General features: G+C 44.0%; 1 protein-coding gene across 7 annotated transcripts in view; it reads right to left on the bottom strand.

Moving 5' to 3' along the window:
* The window catches only part of mipol1 (mirror-image polydactyly 1), an 85483-nt gene that overhangs the window by 35405 nt on the left and 32301 nt on the right, over positions 1-17777 (bottom strand). For all 7 annotated transcript variants that reach the window (XM_041971976.1, XM_041971972.1, XM_041971974.1 and 4 more), the window contains 3 exons: positions 5722-5848; positions 3014-3047; positions 2773-2943 (listed from right to left, as the gene is read on the bottom strand). In XM_041971976.1, the coding sequence (XP_041827910.1) occupies positions 2773-2943; positions 3014-3047; positions 5722-5848 (332 nt within the window). The remainder of the gene's footprint in view (positions 1-2772; positions 2944-3013; positions 3048-5721; positions 5849-17777) is intronic.

Here is a 17777-nt window from a genome sequence, read left to right on the forward strand (position 1 = left end):
AAGGATCAGGTGACAGATCAGCTGGCGGACCAGCTGAAGGATTAGGTGACAGATCAGCTGACGTATCAGCTGCTGGATCAGGTGACGGATTAGCTGCCAGACCAGCTGATAGATCAAGTGACAGGTCAGATGCCAGACCAGCTGATGAATCAGGTGACGGATCAGATGCCAGACCAGCTGAAGGATCAGGTGACGGATCAACTGCTGGACCAGCTGATGGATCAGGTGACAAATCAGATGCCGGACCAGCTGAAGGATCCGGTGACGGATCAACTGCTGGACCAGTTGATGGATCAGGTGACAAATCAGATGCCGGACCAGCTGAAGGATCAGGTGACGGATCAGATGCCGGACCAGCTGTAGGATCAGCTGACAGTTTAGCTGATGGATCAGGTGACGGATCAGCTGGCAGACCAGCTGAAGGATCAGGTGACAGATCAGCTGGCGGACCAGCTGAAGGATTAGGTGACAGATCAGCTGACGTATCAGCTGCTGGATCAGGTGACGGATTAGCTGCCAGACCAGCTGATAGATCAAGTGACAGGTCAGATGCCAGACCAGCTGATGAATCAGGTGACGGATCAGATGCCAGACCAGCTGAAGGATCAGGTGACGGATCAACTGCTGGACCAGCTGATGGATCAGGTGACAAATCAGATGCCGGACCAGCTGAAGGATCAGATGCCGGACCAGCTGAAGGATCAGCTGACGGTTTAGCTGATGGATCAGGTGGCAGATCAGCTGCCGGACCAGCTTAAGGATCAGGTGACGCATCAGCTGTCAGACCAGCTGAAGGATCAGGTGACAGATCAGCTGGACAACCAGCTGATGGATCAGGTGACAGATCAGCTGGTGGACCAGCTGATGGATTAGGTGACGGATCAACTGCTGGACCAGCTGACAGATCAGCTGCTGGATCAGGTGACGGATTAGCTGCCAGACCAGCTGATGGATCAAACGGTAAACGGTAAACGGTCCGTATTTATTTAGCTTTATATTACTGTACCTGGGATGATACCCAAAGCGCTTTACATTATATTATTATTACATTATACATCACATTCACCCATTCATTCAAACACTGATGTCGGAAGCTGCCATCAAGGCGCAAGGCGCTCGACCACGACCCATCAGGAGCAATTAGGGGTTCGGTGTCTTGCCCAAGGACACCTCGACATGAACACGACTTGGCCGAGGATCGAACCGGCAACCCTCGGGTTACAAGACGACCGCTCTACCTTGCTGAGCCACGCCGCCCCCTCAAGTGACAGATCAGATGCCAGACCAGCTGATGAATCAGGTGACGGATCAGATGCCGGACCAGCTGAAGGATCAGGTGACGGATCAACTGCCGGACCAGCTGAAGGATCAGGTGATGAATCAGCTGGCAGACCAGCTCTGCAGAATGGATTTTTCTTGTTTCCTCCAAAAATCTAAACTCTTTGCATTGGCTTCCTGTTAGTTTTAAGTTTTAGTTTTAAGTACAAAATGTTATTACTTGTTTTTAAAGCCTTAAACGCTTTGGCTGCCTTGTATCTGTCTGGTGAAGCTGCTGCTCCAGCCAGGGCTCTGAGGTCTTCTATACAGCTCCTTCTGAAGGCCCGTCCTCTAGGCTCAAAACTAGGGGAGCTTTTTAGGTTGTCCTCCCAAAGTTGTGGAACAGTTTGCCATTTCACATTAGAGCTGCCCAGTCTGTTTCCAGTTTTAAGTCCTTGCTCAAGACCCACTTCTTTGCACTAGCTTTCGAACATAATTGAGCTTGACATTTGCTTGCTTTTACCTTTCATTCCAGTCTTATGTATTTTGTTTGTTTTTTATTGATTTTTATTGTTTTACTGTGTAGTGTTTTATCTTGTAGTTGTTTTATTTAGCACTCAGTAAATGTGCTATATAAATATACTTGAACATAGAAAGTGTTTCATTGGACCAGAACCAAAGTTCCAGCATCATCTTCTCATCCAAGCAGATTGGTGATTCATTTACAGTGAATCATCTACAGTCCACGACTGCTGCTCTTAGCTTCACTAGAACCTGGTTTTCATCTGTTTACATTTGACCTCTTTCAGTTGTCTCACAAACATCAACTCCTGTTTCTGTCCATTTGGTTTTCATCTCTTTTCTTGGATATTTTCTATTATGTTGGTTTGAGTTTTCTGTCAGCCTGTATGCTTCCCATTTTCTTTGTTAGACCCACTGACGGAAAATTTATAATTGTCTCCATTGCTTCACCTGTAGACTCATTTACATATTTTCACCTGTGCATGTTTTCATGTTAGAAATTGAAATCACTTTACCTAAAAAGGATAAAATATTTCTGAAAATGTTTTATTACTTTGTGATACATGTGTGGTTTCTGACTTACTAAAAATGAAAAAAGAGATGAGTCAACATCCTGTAAAGTGCTGATTAAATGTTTTTTTTCAGGAGTTTCATATAAATCTACTAACAGGAACATTAAAACTTTTCTCTGATCCCTGAGAGCGGACAGCTGCTCACTCATTTTATTCATGTTAGAAATGAAAGTTTCAGAATGGACAAACTCTGATAAACCCTGATGAGAGCTAACCCCACAGATCACTGCTTCATTCAGTCTGGTTTCAGACAGACTCCATCCTGCAGGGAGACTGCAGGATATATTCTCAATCCTGGCACCCCCACCCTCCCAGCTAAATGTTCCACAGTCCTGCAGCATCTTTAACCTGGACAGGTGGCAGAGCTCCCCGACTACTCAGATATGACGGAAGCAACCTGAGCTCAGGTAGGTGAACTCACCTTAGCAACAGTTTTGTCTCTCTCCTCCATCACAGCTGTCATCTCCTGAGAGGTGATGTCATGACGCCGTTGCCGTGCCAACTGAAGACGTTGAATGAGAACAGAACCAAACTGATGAATGTCCTGGATGGAGTCGGCTTCACAGATTCCCTGAAGGAGCTCCTCCACGTCCTGAAGATCAGAATCAGAAGATCAGAACCAGATCATCAGAACTGGAACATCAGACAGGGAGGGGCTTTACCATGTCAGAGTCCTGCAGGTGGAGATCTTCTGAACTAAAAACACAGAAACACACAGTTAGTCTGAATCAGCAGTTACTAGTAACTTCCAGTTCTCCTGGTTCTCAGGGAGATGAACTGGTATACTGAACTTGTTTTGAACTGGTGCTGGACTGGTGTTGAACTGGTGTCCTGTATTGATAAAACTGGCTCCTGACCATAAAACCTGGTTGATTTTAAATTCCCAGCTTGCATGGCGTTGAGTTTTCGCTCCCAGCTGACGGTGTGGTGATGGTGGACGTGCAGCTGGTAACTAGCTGATCTGCTGCCTCTCCTCTTGGGAAGCTCTTTTCATTTATCCTGCTGCTGTTTTGCTGTAATAAACTGTAATAAGGTGGCCGAGGCTGCTCCGCTCTGCAGGGAACAGCAGGTAATGAAAGACCGGCCGCCTCCAATAAAGCTCCTCTAACACCCAGCTTACAGCCCATCCAGCCCGGCTCAGCTCAGCCCAGCTCAGCTCGTGCAGCCAGTGTCATTAAGACTCCCACACACCTCCACTTATCAGAGGCACGCCACCGCCGGCAGCCATTACTAAGATCAGATGATGCGAGAGAGAATCAAACCAACTCATCCTTTTAAGAAAGTTTCACTCAGACTAAAGATTTCAGATCAGCTGCTGAACTTCATCTGCAGGACGACACACTAAAGGCTGCAGGAGGCTGACCAACACAGATGATTAACAAATAAAAACAGAGAATAAATGATTCAGAGTCGCCACCTGGGAGATCTGATGGAGTTCATGTTGATCTTGGTCTTCCCTCAACATGTAAAACATAACACCTTTACTAGATCATGAAAACTGTTGTCACACACTGAGATATGTTGGTTGTTTTATAACTGAAGGAATAAAGTACATGTTTCTATTAAAACAACAAACTTGCTCTGTAAGAAGAACCATCAGAGATGCAGCTTTTCACCTGTCCACTGATAACAGGCTGGATGCTCCCTCTCCTCTTTAGTCTGCAGGACATGTCGTCCATGCTTTCCAGAAACTAGTTCACGTTTTCATCCAGGTTTCCACTTTGCCTCAGATCATTTTAAATGAGCTTTGGTCCAGAGAAGACGGCACTGGTTCTGGATTCTGTTCACATCTGGCTTCTTCTTTGCATGATGGAGCTTTAACCTGCATTTGTGGATTTCAAAGTGATGTCAGATAGTGATTTTTGGAAGTCTTCCTGAGTCCATGCAGTGGTTTCCAGTAGAGAATCATGTCTCGTTTTAATACAGAAGATCAGCAGCATCCAGCCTTGTCCAACGCACACAGAGATTCCTCCTGAATCACTAAATCTTATATTATACACTGTAGATGACAGGATCTGTCCATCTTTCCATCTGAGAGACTCTGCCTCTCTGAAATGCCCCATTTATACCCAGCCATGTTACTGACCTGTTAACCTTATTAGTCAAATTTGTACCAGTTCCTTTTCCAGCCTTTTTATTGCTCCTGTTCCAACTTTTTACAGACGTGTTGCTGCCATCAGATTTACTGTGAGCTCATTTTTTTTTTCATGAAATAGTAAAATGTCTCAGTTTCAACATCTGATATGTGGTTTATGGCAATAAAATATGTGTTGAGATTCTGTTTTATTTACATTTTACACAGAATGTCAACTATTTAGAACTGAAGTTGTAAAATCAAATGAATAATAAATCTAAGGGAAATGCTTCCTGTCAGATGGCCTCATCCTGAGGAAACATGATTTACTAAACTCAGGCTTTTTAACACACACACAAAGGACTTTCTGAAACTAAAACAAGTCAATGAACACGTGTACACATGCACTCATTTTTTTTTATTTAAACACTGATCTTATTGTATGCTTTTAAATTGTAATTTAAAAATTTAATTCTGTTTTCATTGTTTTTCATCCTGGAAGTCTAACCAAGGGCAGGGGTTTCAAATTAGTCTTGGATGGAAACCTGTGTACATGTGATTTACATATGATTTCATGATGCAATTTTTATGCATTTTCCCTGTTTAAATAAACATGTAAAAAAAATAAATAAAGTGAAGGATCCGCTGATCAGAGCTGCAGGAGGTCATAAAGTTTCTGTTTCTGATCATCACTCCTGTTTTCAGCCTTCATCCTCCGACTGATGAGCTTTTGAGTGATCAGAGAGCTGTTGGCTCCATCAAAGAAGAAAACAGGAAACACTGCAGCCGTACTTTATTCATACAAACATGTCAGCCTAAAACACACACATTTACTGAGGCCACCTCCTCCATCAGGAAAACACACACATACGGTGAGACTGAAACACACTCTGAGTCCTGACAGATGGAACATGCTCCTCCATATTCTGTCCTCATAAAAAGGATTGTGGCCTCCAATATCAATTACCCTCTCATCCTGGGGGGTGGGAGGCAGAGGAGGAGGAGGAAGAGGGGTATTATCTCTAATTAGATTTTCTGCTCTATTTGGCTGCTGCTCAAAGAGAATGAGAGCTCATTTCACAGCCCTTAAAGAAGGCCGAAGAGGTGCATAATGAAGAGGAGAACTGCAGCTCACACTCATCACAGTTCAGGTCTAACTAACACAACGCTGCTGCTGATGATGATGATGATGAAGAGGAGCAAACCTGAGCTTTATCAGCAGCAGTGCTGCAAATAGTTTATATCCAGTTAACTTATTTACCTGGTTACTACCAACAAGTCTAAATAAAGTCGTACCCAGCCGCCTGCTGCAGTCTGCGGGCGCGAAGCAAAGCCTCGTCTCTCTCTTCATTGGCCAGCAGGAGACGCGACATCAGAGCCTGATCTCTGTCCTTCTGAGATGCCAGCACCTCCTCCAGCACCACTAGGAGACAAGGACAGAGGACAGGGGGATAGAGGACATGAAGATATGAGGAGACAATGAGACAAGATGACAAGAAAATAAAGAATCATTGACTGGACTAAAATAAGTTAGTTTCTCCTGACCAACCAATCAGATCAGAGGTCTTTATTACTACATACGTGTGTGTGTGTGTGTGTGTGTGTGTAGGGATTGAGTGTGTGCTGTAATAAAGCAGAAATGACCACAGCTCATCTGAGACTAAGAGAGAGGAGGAAATCATCTCACAGCAGAGACTGTGGTGGTTATTGAATCACAGCTGCTATGCGAGTCTTAAAGCTGGAAGGTTTTCATAGAGTTACTCTGTTAGAGGAGAGTCAGTCCAATCCTGGTATGATCACACCACATACACTGATATACACTCTCTCTAGACAATATATATGCATGCAGTCACTATGCACTGTAAATCATTTTCAGCCAAGTACCCCCAAACCAGGGGTGTCAAATTAAATTTTAGGTCAGCAACCACACGCAGCTGGACCAGTAGAAATAACAGCATAATAGCCTATAAAGATTTTAAACTGTACACCCCCCCTATTTAGTACAAACAAGTAAAAGTACTTTATCAAGACATTTACATGTAATGAACTATCCTTTTAGAAAGTTTCAACAATATTAGTATAATATCATTTTATCATTTACACATTTTATTCCATTTGATATTTTTATTATATATGTTTTTATTATAAAATATACAAATATAATGTTTAATAAATTTTATATTTTTAATTTAAATAGTTTTTTAAAAAAAGTTGCACACAATATTTTGTTGGGCCGACTTTAGCTTTTACTTCACTGTGTCATTGTTTCGATAAGCTTCTGCAATGTCATGAGATTCATCTTCATCCAGTGTTGCATTCATTTCTCACCAAGATCTTGTATTGATGATGGGAAAGTCTGACCACTGCGCAAAGCCTGCCCCAGCACATTCTGAAGCTTCTCAATGTCTACAAACTATACACACTCTATGCACTATATACACATTTCTACACATTCTGCATGCGCTGTACCAGTGCCCCCCCATCATATTAGTACGTACTCTGCAGCCCCTCACTTCAGTAGTCATTTCAGGTTTCCTTTGACCTAGAACATGTTCATAATATGCCCAATTTATGAAAAAAAACTCAACAGCATTATGTTATTTATCTTATTTACTTAACAGCAGGTCATTTCTGCCTCTACATGCTCTGTCTCACCCACAGGTGAGCTCACTTCCACTGGTGAAGAGAAAGCCAAAAAATATGTTATGTCAATCGTCTGGAAATCAGACAAGAATATCTTTATTTGTTTAAATGCTTCCAGGAGGTGAAGGGGAAAATACTATTTCAGAAGTTCTGCTCTGGTGTTATGAAGAGAAATGATGACTGCCGAGAATTAATGTCCATCGCTGGACAAATGAGCTAAACAATCACAATCCACTCATTGTTGTCATTTCTGTGATAGAGGAGCTTTATTAATCCTCTAGAAAGGAAATTTGTTTGCAACCACACAGCACATACATTCAACAATAAATAAGATGGATCCAAAAATGGATCCAACATTGTTTGTAGATTTTAATAATGTCAACACGTTATCTGAGATCTGAGCTTTATCTGAATATTTAGAGTGACCCCACTCAGCAAAACCTTCTTTATTCACTTAATCTGGGCATTTTAGAATTTGGATTGTTTTCTGTCCTCATTGGTTTTGTCTCAGCATTTCTCATTTATGAAAAATTAGTCCGTGAAGACGTTTGAAAATGTGACGTGATTTCACTGCTGAGTGTAGTTGTCACACAATGTTTACATTATTTTGTCATCAGGTGTACAGCTACAGAGTTCTTGATTTGTGCCCCCTTCCAAAACTGTAAACCTAGTGGAAACACGACAGTCACACTCTGTATCCTTCTCAGCCACTGCTTTTTCATTAATGATCAGGTCAAAGTTTACAACTTTACTTCATTAGACCAACAGCAAGAGACAGAGGTGATGCTGCCCTGACACTGCCACAGGGTTTTAATAAGAACAGAAATAAAATCACTTCCAACAGACAACTGCAGCTCAGAAGCAGCCCGAGTCACTTCCAAGTACTGAACATGAAAAATGTGCCGTCAGTTTAAAAAGTCCATGATTACCTCAGAGAAAAGTCAAACTGACACAGAAATCCATTCTGATGTTGCAGACAAACCAGAAGCCTCCTAGAGGTCTTTCCAGGAGTAAAAACTCACCCAGATCCATATTTGAGATTTTACAAAACAGTCCGGTACTTTGTATCAACCTCATGTCAATGCTGGCGCGTCCAGAGCAGCTTCAGATTTCCTCAGATGACAAATAAAAAAATCTGCTCACATAGGACCCTGAATAACCTGCAAACCACAGCCTTTCAGACCTTACTGTTGCCATGGTGACTGCAGGTTTTAAATAAAAGATGAAAACATCTTTTATCTGATACAATAAGAAAAATAACACATAAACGACAAAGTTATTATTAATGCCATAAATAAAATTCAAACTAGGAATTTTTTCGGCGAGAGAAGCTGATTTGGGGCATCTAGGTTCCTGTCACAGTGGTGAACCAAATCCACAAAAAAAGACTTTAACATCCTTATTTATGAAGATTCTGATAGTTTTCAGCCTCACATTTAGATGGGGGTTGCAGGATGACCCATTTGATGCATGACATAATTAACCCCTCATTTGTAGCATCTGACATTCTGGTCCACGCTCCTCACCAGTGAACTGTAATGGGATTTATTTGTACTCATGGGCAAGTACTCAAATGTAAGTACTTGTACTTGGTTTGAAAAGAAACATCAGGAACCTTATGGAAAAATCAAATCTAACCTGAAGGTGGACTACTTCCAGGGCTCCCCCTTAGTGTATCAGTTGAATGTCTTTAAGGGAGCACCTCTGCTTTTCAGGAGAGCGAAGCTACCCTATCTGTGAAAATTACAGTGTGTGCAGAATTATTAGGCAAATGAGTATTTTGATCACATCATCCTCTTTATGCATGTTGTTCTACTCCAACCAGTACAGGCTTGAAAGCCTACTACCAATTAAGCATATCAGGTGATGTGCATCTCTTTAATGAGAAGGGGTGTGGTCTAATGACATCAACACCCTATATCAGGTGTGCATAGTTATTAGGCAACTTCCATTCCTTTGGCAAAATGGGTCAGAAGAGAGATTTGATGGACTCTGAAAAGTCAAAAATAGTGAGATGTCTTGCAGAGGGATGCAGCACTCTTAAAATTGCCAAGCTTTTGAGGCGTGATCATTGAACAATCAAGCGTTTCATTCAAAATAGTCAACAGGGTCGCAAGAAGCGTGTTGAAAAAACAAGGCGCAAAATAACTGCACATGAACTGAGGAAAATCAAGTGTGAAGCTGCCAAGATGCCATTGGTCACCAGTTTTGCCATATTTCAGAGCTGGAACATCACTGGAGTGCCAAGAAGCACAAGGTGTGCAATACTCAGGGACATGGCCAAGGTAAGGAAGGCTGAAAAACGACCACCACTGAACAAGACACACAAGATAAAACATCAAGACTGGGCCAAGAAATATCATAAGACTGATATTTCTAAGGTTTTATGGACTGATGAAATGAGAGTGAGTCTTGATGGGCCAGATGGATGGGCTCGTGGCTGGATCAGTACAGGGCAGAGAGCTCCACTCCGACTCAGACGCCAGCAAGGTGGAGGTGGGATCCTGGTATGGGCTGGTATCATCAAAGATGAGCTTGTGGGGCCTTTTCGGGTTGAGGATGGAGTCAAGCTCAACTCCCAGTCCTACTGCCAGTTTCTGGAAGACACCTTCTTCAAGCAGTGGTACAGGAAGAAGTCAGCATCGTTCAAGAAAAACATGATTTTCATGCAGGACAATGCTCCATCACACGCATCCAAGTACTCCACTGCGTGGCTGGCCAGAAAAGGTCTGAAAGAAGAAAAAATAATGACATGGCCTCCTTGTTCACCTGATCTTAACCCCAAATAGAACCTGTGGTCCCTCATCAAATGTGAGATCTACAGGGAGGGAAAACAGTACACCTCTCTGAACAGTGTCTGGGAGGCTGTGGTTGCTGCTGCACGCAATGTTGATCGTGAACAGATCAAGACACTGACAGAATCTATGGATGGCAGGCTTTTGAGTGTCCTCGCAAAGAAAGGTGGTTATATTGGTCACTGATTTGTTTTTGTTTTGTTTTTGAATGCCAGAAATGTATATTTGTAAATTTTGAGTTGTTATATTGGTTTCCCTGGTGAAAATAAATGAGTGAAATGGGTATATATTTGGTTTTTGTTAAGTTGCCTAATAATTATGCACAGTAATAGTCACCTGCACTCACAGAAATATCCTCCTAAGATACTAAAACTAAAAAAGCCCCACTCCAACTTCCATAAATATTCAGCTTTGATATGTATGTGTCTTTTGTGTTCATTGCGAACATAGTAGTTGTTCTATAATAAAATTAATCCTCAAAAATACAACCTGCCTAATAATTCTGCACACCCTGTATATTTAAAAGTAAATAATAAAAAGGTTAGTGTGGTGGGGGGCACGGCTCTGGCTCAGCTGTAGGAAGGAGATGTGAAGCTGTGGTTCAGGAAGCAGCAGCAGGTGAGGCAGGTTGGTGCAGCTGTACTGTATGTCTAACTGTAGGTTATGATCTGTCTTTGGTGTGCTGAGGCCACGGTGGAAGAGGAAAAGCTGAGAGCAGAAACCCAGGCTGACTGTCCTGGGGTCTCATTTATAACCGTTGCGTACGCACAAAATGGGGCCTGAAACTGGCGTACGCCTCTTTTCACGCAAAGGTTGTGATTTATAAAAAACAAACTTGACGTGAAAATGTGCGGTCTTTCACGGCAGCTCTGACCCATGCGTACGCTGGTTTTGGAGGCTGGGGGAATTGGCGACACAGATGGAGAGGTGGGGAATTAACAACATACTGCATCCAGAGTCCTCTTGTGGCAGCGTGGGGTCCTGTCACCATGTCTCCAATTAATTTTGCGCTCTGGCTGTATGACCGCAGATGTGATTTCGGCTCACTGGTCAGCGTGCATGACTTCAACCCGGCAAGAGTTCATAACCCGTCTCCGCTGTCTATGCGTCCTGCTACACTCTTCCACATCCAATTTCCCTATATTGCAGGAGAACAGGCCGACATTAAAAGGCAAAACAGCACCTTCCCCCCCAGGGCCAGCAGCCAAAACCCCCCGGGACAGCCCGCCTACGCCCCGGGCCAACGCGACAGGCCACCCGGCCCGCCCCGCCCCCGGGCCATCCATGGAGACAGGGGCGCTTGAAGACCCCATCCCCCCTCCCTCCCCCACTAGTGATGGAATATATTATGTGCTGTTTGCAATTAAAAAAAAGAGGGTTAAAATTGGGGGGCAGTAACTGCATTGAGGAGGGGGTGGGGCCACCTGAGCAGTCCCACCCACCTGACCTCGCATGTTCCACCCCCCATAACGTGTTTGTATGTTGCAAATGTTATTTGTGCTCAGTGACTAAGTGGAATTAAAAGCTGGGAGGCATGCTGCCGCTCGGCGAAGCAACAGGGCCACTATGATGACCCCCCTGCCCCGCCCAGCGCAACAAGCACACCTCCCACAGCCCTACCTGTGTATGTAGTGAAGAGTGGGGGAGGGGAGGGGTCAGGAGATGTAGGTCCAGAGGGGAGTAAGCCTCCCCCCTGGAAGACGACCCGCCAGTGGCTTAGGGCGCCCCCGTCCCCCGCCGGCCCCGAAGGGCGTCACAGGCCCGGAGCAGGCACCCCAACCCAGGCACGCCACGAACCCCCCCAGGGGCCAGCCACCAGCCCAAGGGGCCACTTTCCTCTTTCTGAGTGGGAGGGGGGCGAGGCAAAGGAAGGGAACCCCAGGCCCACGCCCCCAACACCCGGCCAGGGCGCCCCCCAGAGGACACGTCCTAACCCCCTGCAAACGCACACACTTTTTTTTTTTTTTTTTTTTTAACCCCAGCCACTCACACACCCTCTCACACACCTCTATACACCAACACCTCAATATGTGCACATACCTCCACACACACACTTCACGCACATACCTATAGACACACACACCGGTGCCCACATACACACACACTCTCATACCCCTCCATACACATACACCACTACACACGCACTCACATACATACCTGCATATACACACAAGCACCTCCATACATACTCACGCCTCCACCCACTCCTTCACTCCTCCACACACACCTCGACCTCCACGTGCACACACTCATATATACACACCTTCACACACCCACACACACATCCCACATAGACCTCCACACACACACCCGCACACCACTCACACACACATACACGCACACACCTAGACCTTCATACACACCCACACACACATACAGCACACACATCCCTCTACACCCACCCACACACCCGCATACCTACAGACACACACACACACACACACCCACCTATATACAAACACACCCCCACCCAGGTTCCGGGGCTGCGACCAAGCACCAGGGCACGGACCAACCCCCGGCACGGCACATCCGGACGGGCCCAGCCCCCCCCCAGCAGCGGCAGACCCCCCACCCCCAGGAGAGGGGGGAGACCCGACACCCCAGAGCCCGGGGCCCCCACCCGGCCCACCCCGGGCCCGACCGGCCACCCGGCCAGGGGCCGACGGACACCGACCCAGGCACCCCGGCAGCCACCCCCCACCGCCACGAGGCAGTCCCACCCCGGGGCCCACCCAATGCCGCCCGCCCAGACCGGAACCCCCAGCCGACCCAGCAGCGGAGCAGCCGAGGTCCCCACCCAGGAGACAACCGGAGACCCGAAGCCACCAGGGACCCCCCACCCATATCCACCCCCATCCCAGCGAAGCCGCAATCCTCCACCTACATTAGGTGATGTAGCCAGTCACAGGGGACCAGAGGGAATGAAAGTCATCTGATTGGTTCCTGGAGGAGGCAGACATTGTCTCAATGCTGATGTGATCTAACAGGAGATTTCTAAACTGCTGGATAGACAAATTATTCTTATCTTTCCAGTTCACAAGGATAGTTTTCTTTGCGATGCATAAGACTGCGAGGACCAAGTTTATGGAGTGTATTCCTATGTTAGTGTCACCCAGGTCGCCCAGTAGGCAAAGTGTGGGGTTTGCAGAAAAACTGGTTTTAAACCATTTTGAGAGATCTTCACACACCTTAATCCAGAACCTTTGGACAGGTGTGCAGGACCACAGCGCATGGATGTAGCTATCAGAAGTGTTCTCAGAGCAGTGTGGGCAGATATCTGATGGTGAAAGGCCCATCCTGAACATCCTGTGTCCTGTATAATGAGTTCTATGGAGAATTTTGAATTGTATTAGTTGTATATTTGAATTCTGAGTCATTTTAAACGTGTTTAAACATATTTGTGACCATCTTTTCTGATCAAAGTTATTAGATAAATCATCTTCCCATTTTGAAGTTGGGAGAGATATCCTGTCTTCTAGCTTTGCAAGTAATCTATATATTTTTGATAATAATTTTGGAGTATTAAGATTCAAGAATTCTGCTATTCTGACAGGAAGCTGCAAGTCTAACTGTACAGGGGTATACTTCTTACATATAATTGATTTTAGTTGGTGGTACTCTAAGAATTTATTGCTGTTGATTCCATACTGTGAGACAATTGTGTTGAAAGATACAAAGTTTCCATTTTCTATTATCTGTCCTAACTGTTGTATTCCTTTAGTCTTCCATTGAGTGAAGTTTATCATCTTTTGTTCTGCAGGATGTCAGGGTTGTTCCAGATGGGTGTAAGTCTACATGGAAAGAGGGAAGATCTGGTTATCTTACAGAATTCCCACCAAGCCATTAAGGAAAAACGGATGTTAAGGCTTTTAAAGCACTTATATGGTTTAATGGTTGAGCTGATGAACGGCAGGTCAGAGATGACTAAGTCCTCACACAAAGCCTGCTCCCCATCTAGCCACGGCTCATCCAGATAACTGGGTTTGAGCCACATTGAGATGTACTGCAGCCTGTTAGCTATAAAGTAGTGATTAAAGTTTGGTAGATCCAGTCCTCCTCTATCTTTAGTCTGCTGTAAGGTTTTAAGACTGATACGTGACGGCTTGTTTTTCCAAAGAAACTTGGATATGAAAGAGTCCAGAGATTTAAACCAACTGGTGGAGGGTTTAGTGGGTATCATTGAAAATAAATAATTAACTTTAGGTAGAATCATCATCTTAATGGTGGCAACTCTCCCCATTAGTGAGATGGGTAAGCGCCTCCACCGTAAGAGATCATCTTCTATTGTTTTTAGTAGCTGAACATAGTTTAATTTTGTTAAATCTGATAATCTGGGGGAAATATTTATACCTAAATATCTAATGTTTCCTGTCTGTATTTTGATATTAGGGATGTTTTGTAGGTCACAGTTGATGGACATGGCTGTAGTCTTAGACCAGTTAATAGAATAATCAGATATTGATGAGAACTTATTAATAACTGTGATTGTCTCAGAGAGTGATGTTTGTGAGTTCTGAAGGAAAAGTAATATATCATCTGCATAAAGACTTATTTTATGTTCTATGTTTTTGCCCTGGATTCCTTTAATTTCTATATTTTGTCTAACAGCAGCTGCTAACGGCTCTATGAAAATGGCAAAAAGTGAGGGGGAGAGTGGGCAGCCCTGTCTGGTGCCTCTCTGTAAGCGAAAGCTTGGAGAAGTTTGATCGTTGGTTTTCACACATGCATTTGGGTTATTATATAATATTTTAATCCACTCTATGAAAGCAGGTCCAAACCCAAATTTGTCTAGTGTTGCAAATAGAAACTTCCAGTTTACCCTGTCGAAGGCTTTTTCTGCATCTAGAGAAATGATTGTGGATTCTAGATTATGTAAAGTAGAGTAATCTATGAGGTTAATTAGTCTACGCGTGTTAGTAGATGAATGTCGACCTTTTATAAAACCTGTCTGGTCCGGATGTATTATAAGAGGGGTTATTTTTTCTATCCTTCTGGCAAGAGCTTTACTAATTATTTTCAGGTCTACATTTATTAAAGATATGGGACGGTAACTGGATGGAAGTGTGGGGTCTTTGCCTGGTTTTAGCAATAGTGTTATATTAGCTAAGTTCATATTTTGCGGTGTTTTTTGTTTTTCCTGTATTTCTAACAACATATAAAATGTAGGAGCTAGCGTTGTCCAGAATTCCTTGTAAAATTCTGCTGAGTAACCATCTGGACCCGGGGCTTTATTGTTGGGCATATGTTGGAGAGCTTCGTGGAGTTCATCTACAGTAATAGGTGCATCTAAAGTTATTTTATTTTCATTTTTTAGTTTTGGTAGATTAATGTTGTTTAAAAATTGTTCAATATGTTCATCTGTTGGATTAATCTGTGATTCATATAATGTTTTATAGAAGCTTCTAAACGTGTCATTTATCTTGTCTGGGTCATGGCTGATGTTTCCGTCTTGATCTTTAACAGAGGAGATTGTTGTTTTCTCCTTGTTTGTTTTTAGTTGATTTGCTAAAAACTTTCCAGATTTGTTACTATGTTCAAAGTTCTCCAAGCGAAGTCTTTGCACTAAAAACTGTGTTTTTTTATCTATAATTTCTTTAAGCTGCAATTTAGTTTTCCTTATATTATTCATTGTGTGCTCTTCGGGGGAAATGCGGTAAGCCTCCTCCAATGATTTAATCCTGAGTTCTAATTCTAAAACTCTTGCTGTTTCCTTCTTCTTCTTATGTGAGGAGAAGGAAATTATTTTCCCTCGCATTACTGCTTTTCCTGCTTCCCAAAGGAGACACGCTGAAGTTTCAGGCATGTCATTTTTTTCTATATAAATTGACCATTCTTTTTTAAAATAATCAATAAACTCAGGATCTTTCAATAAAGAGGTGTTAAATCTCCAGCTTTTACCAATCGGTTTATTATTTTTGATTCTCAGACTGAATGAAACTGGTGCGTGATCGCTGATGCTGATTGGATGTATCTGAGTCTCTGAAATGTCGCCCATTAGTGAATTACTATTTAAAATATAATCTAGTCTAGAGAAGGAGTGGTGAACTGAAGAGAAGAAGGTGTATTCTCTTAGTTTAGGATGGTGAGAGCGCCAAGCATCGCAAAGACCAAAATCCTTCATGTACTGTTTGATAGTTTCTGACGACTGCCAGACTCGATGACTACCTGATGTGCTGCAGCGATCTTGTTCAGTCAAGACTACATTAAAATCACCAGCTAGCACTATTCTGTTATCTGAATAATTCTGGAGTGTAGCAAACAGGGAGTGGAAAAAGGAGGGATCATCTGCATTGGGGCCGTACACATTGGTAATACATAATTTGATATTACAAATAGATAATAAAGTTATCAGAAATCTGCCTTCCGGATCCACTACTGTGCTATCTATGTCAAAATTTAGTCTCTTATTAATAAGAGTAGCTACTCCTCTCTGCCTAGAATTATAACAAGCTGAGTAAACATGAGGAAACTGAGCTGTTTGAAGAAGGTCTATGGTTGAGTTTGTTAAATGAGTCTCTTGTAGTAAGACAATGTCAGCCTGCAGCTCCTGTAATTTATTAAAGATCTTCAACCTCTTCTCCCTGGAACCGGCTCCATGTACATTCCAACAGACGATTTTTAACATGGTTATTGTGAACGGTTTAATGCTTCATGCGTGTTAATGACGCGTGTGTCTTTGTGCGCCCCTCTTGCGTGTTCGCGCGTGTTTGCATGCAGCCTGATTGCGCGCGTTTGTCCGTATGTTAAATGTCCGTATATGTAGTCTACCTTAATGCGTGTTCTCTCATACATAAAACGCGAGTGTTTATATGTATCATGTATGGTGCGGCTGTGCGTCCTGACGGTGTTGCGTGCGCTGCTGATATTACGAGCTGGATTACAATTAACAGTGAAGACGTGAAATAGAAAGATAGTGAAAAGTGAAAAGTGAGAAGAGTGGTGAAACAGAAAAAAATACATCGATCTAGGTGTAGAGGCTGTGGTGAGACGAGCAGTGTGTTCTACTGTCAGTGATCTATAATGGCGAGTTAAGAGTGATCATTTGGAGAGATTGACTTACAGCACCTGGGATCAGAAGAGCCACGGAGTGATGTCCGGGTCGCGGTACAGTTGTCCATTAATAAACAGTTTATCCACCGCGATGACAGCGCGAGCGCCATTAGCCATAGATTTCCTTCTGATGGGAAACAGGACTCTCCGTCGGTCCAGAATCTCTCTCGGATATTGGTCGTTTACTCCGAAGTTGGTCCCCTTCAGTTCGCGGCCCTGGTTCTTCACCTGCTCCTTCTGTTTGAAGCTGACGAACTTCGCTACTATGGGTCTTGGTCTGCTGGACCCGGGTTTCCTCCCGCCGAGCCGATGGACTCTGTGAAAGGAGATGTTTTTCACCGTTTCCTCCGGGAGCTTCAGGTGGGTTTTGATGAAGTTTTTCACCGTGGTCTCGGGGTCCTCCTCCGTCTGCTCTGGAATCCCTGCAAACACCAGGTTCTCTCTCATGCTCCGCGCCTGCAGATCGATCACCGTTTCCTTAATCTTCTTATTTTCATCTGAGAGACGGGTCAAGCCCTCGGTGAGGGATTTTACCGTCTCTCTGAGACCGGCATTTTCTGCAGCCAGACTTTCCACCTGCTTCTGGCTGAATTCTAATGATTCACGTAGCGCCTGGAACTCCTTGTGGAGAATTTCTACCAGACTCAAACGCGCATCAAAACTACTGAGTTTCTTATCTATGGAGATCAGAACATCTGTTGAGTCGTTCCCCGTTGGTGAAATAGCTCCAGGTGAATCCTCATTTCGCTGTCTCTTGGACTTAGATGCGGTGGAGGGGGTTGACGTGTTGTTTGGAAGCGCCCCTGTCTCCATGGATGGCCCGGGGGCGGGGCGGGCCGGGTGGCCTGTCGCGTTGGCCCGGGG

Source organism: Melanotaenia boesemani, chromosome 20 (assembly GCF_017639745.1).
Source record: "Melanotaenia boesemani isolate fMelBoe1 chromosome 20, fMelBoe1.pri, whole genome shotgun sequence".
NCBI lineage: Eukaryota > Metazoa > Chordata > Actinopteri > Atheriniformes > Melanotaeniidae > Melanotaenia > Melanotaenia boesemani.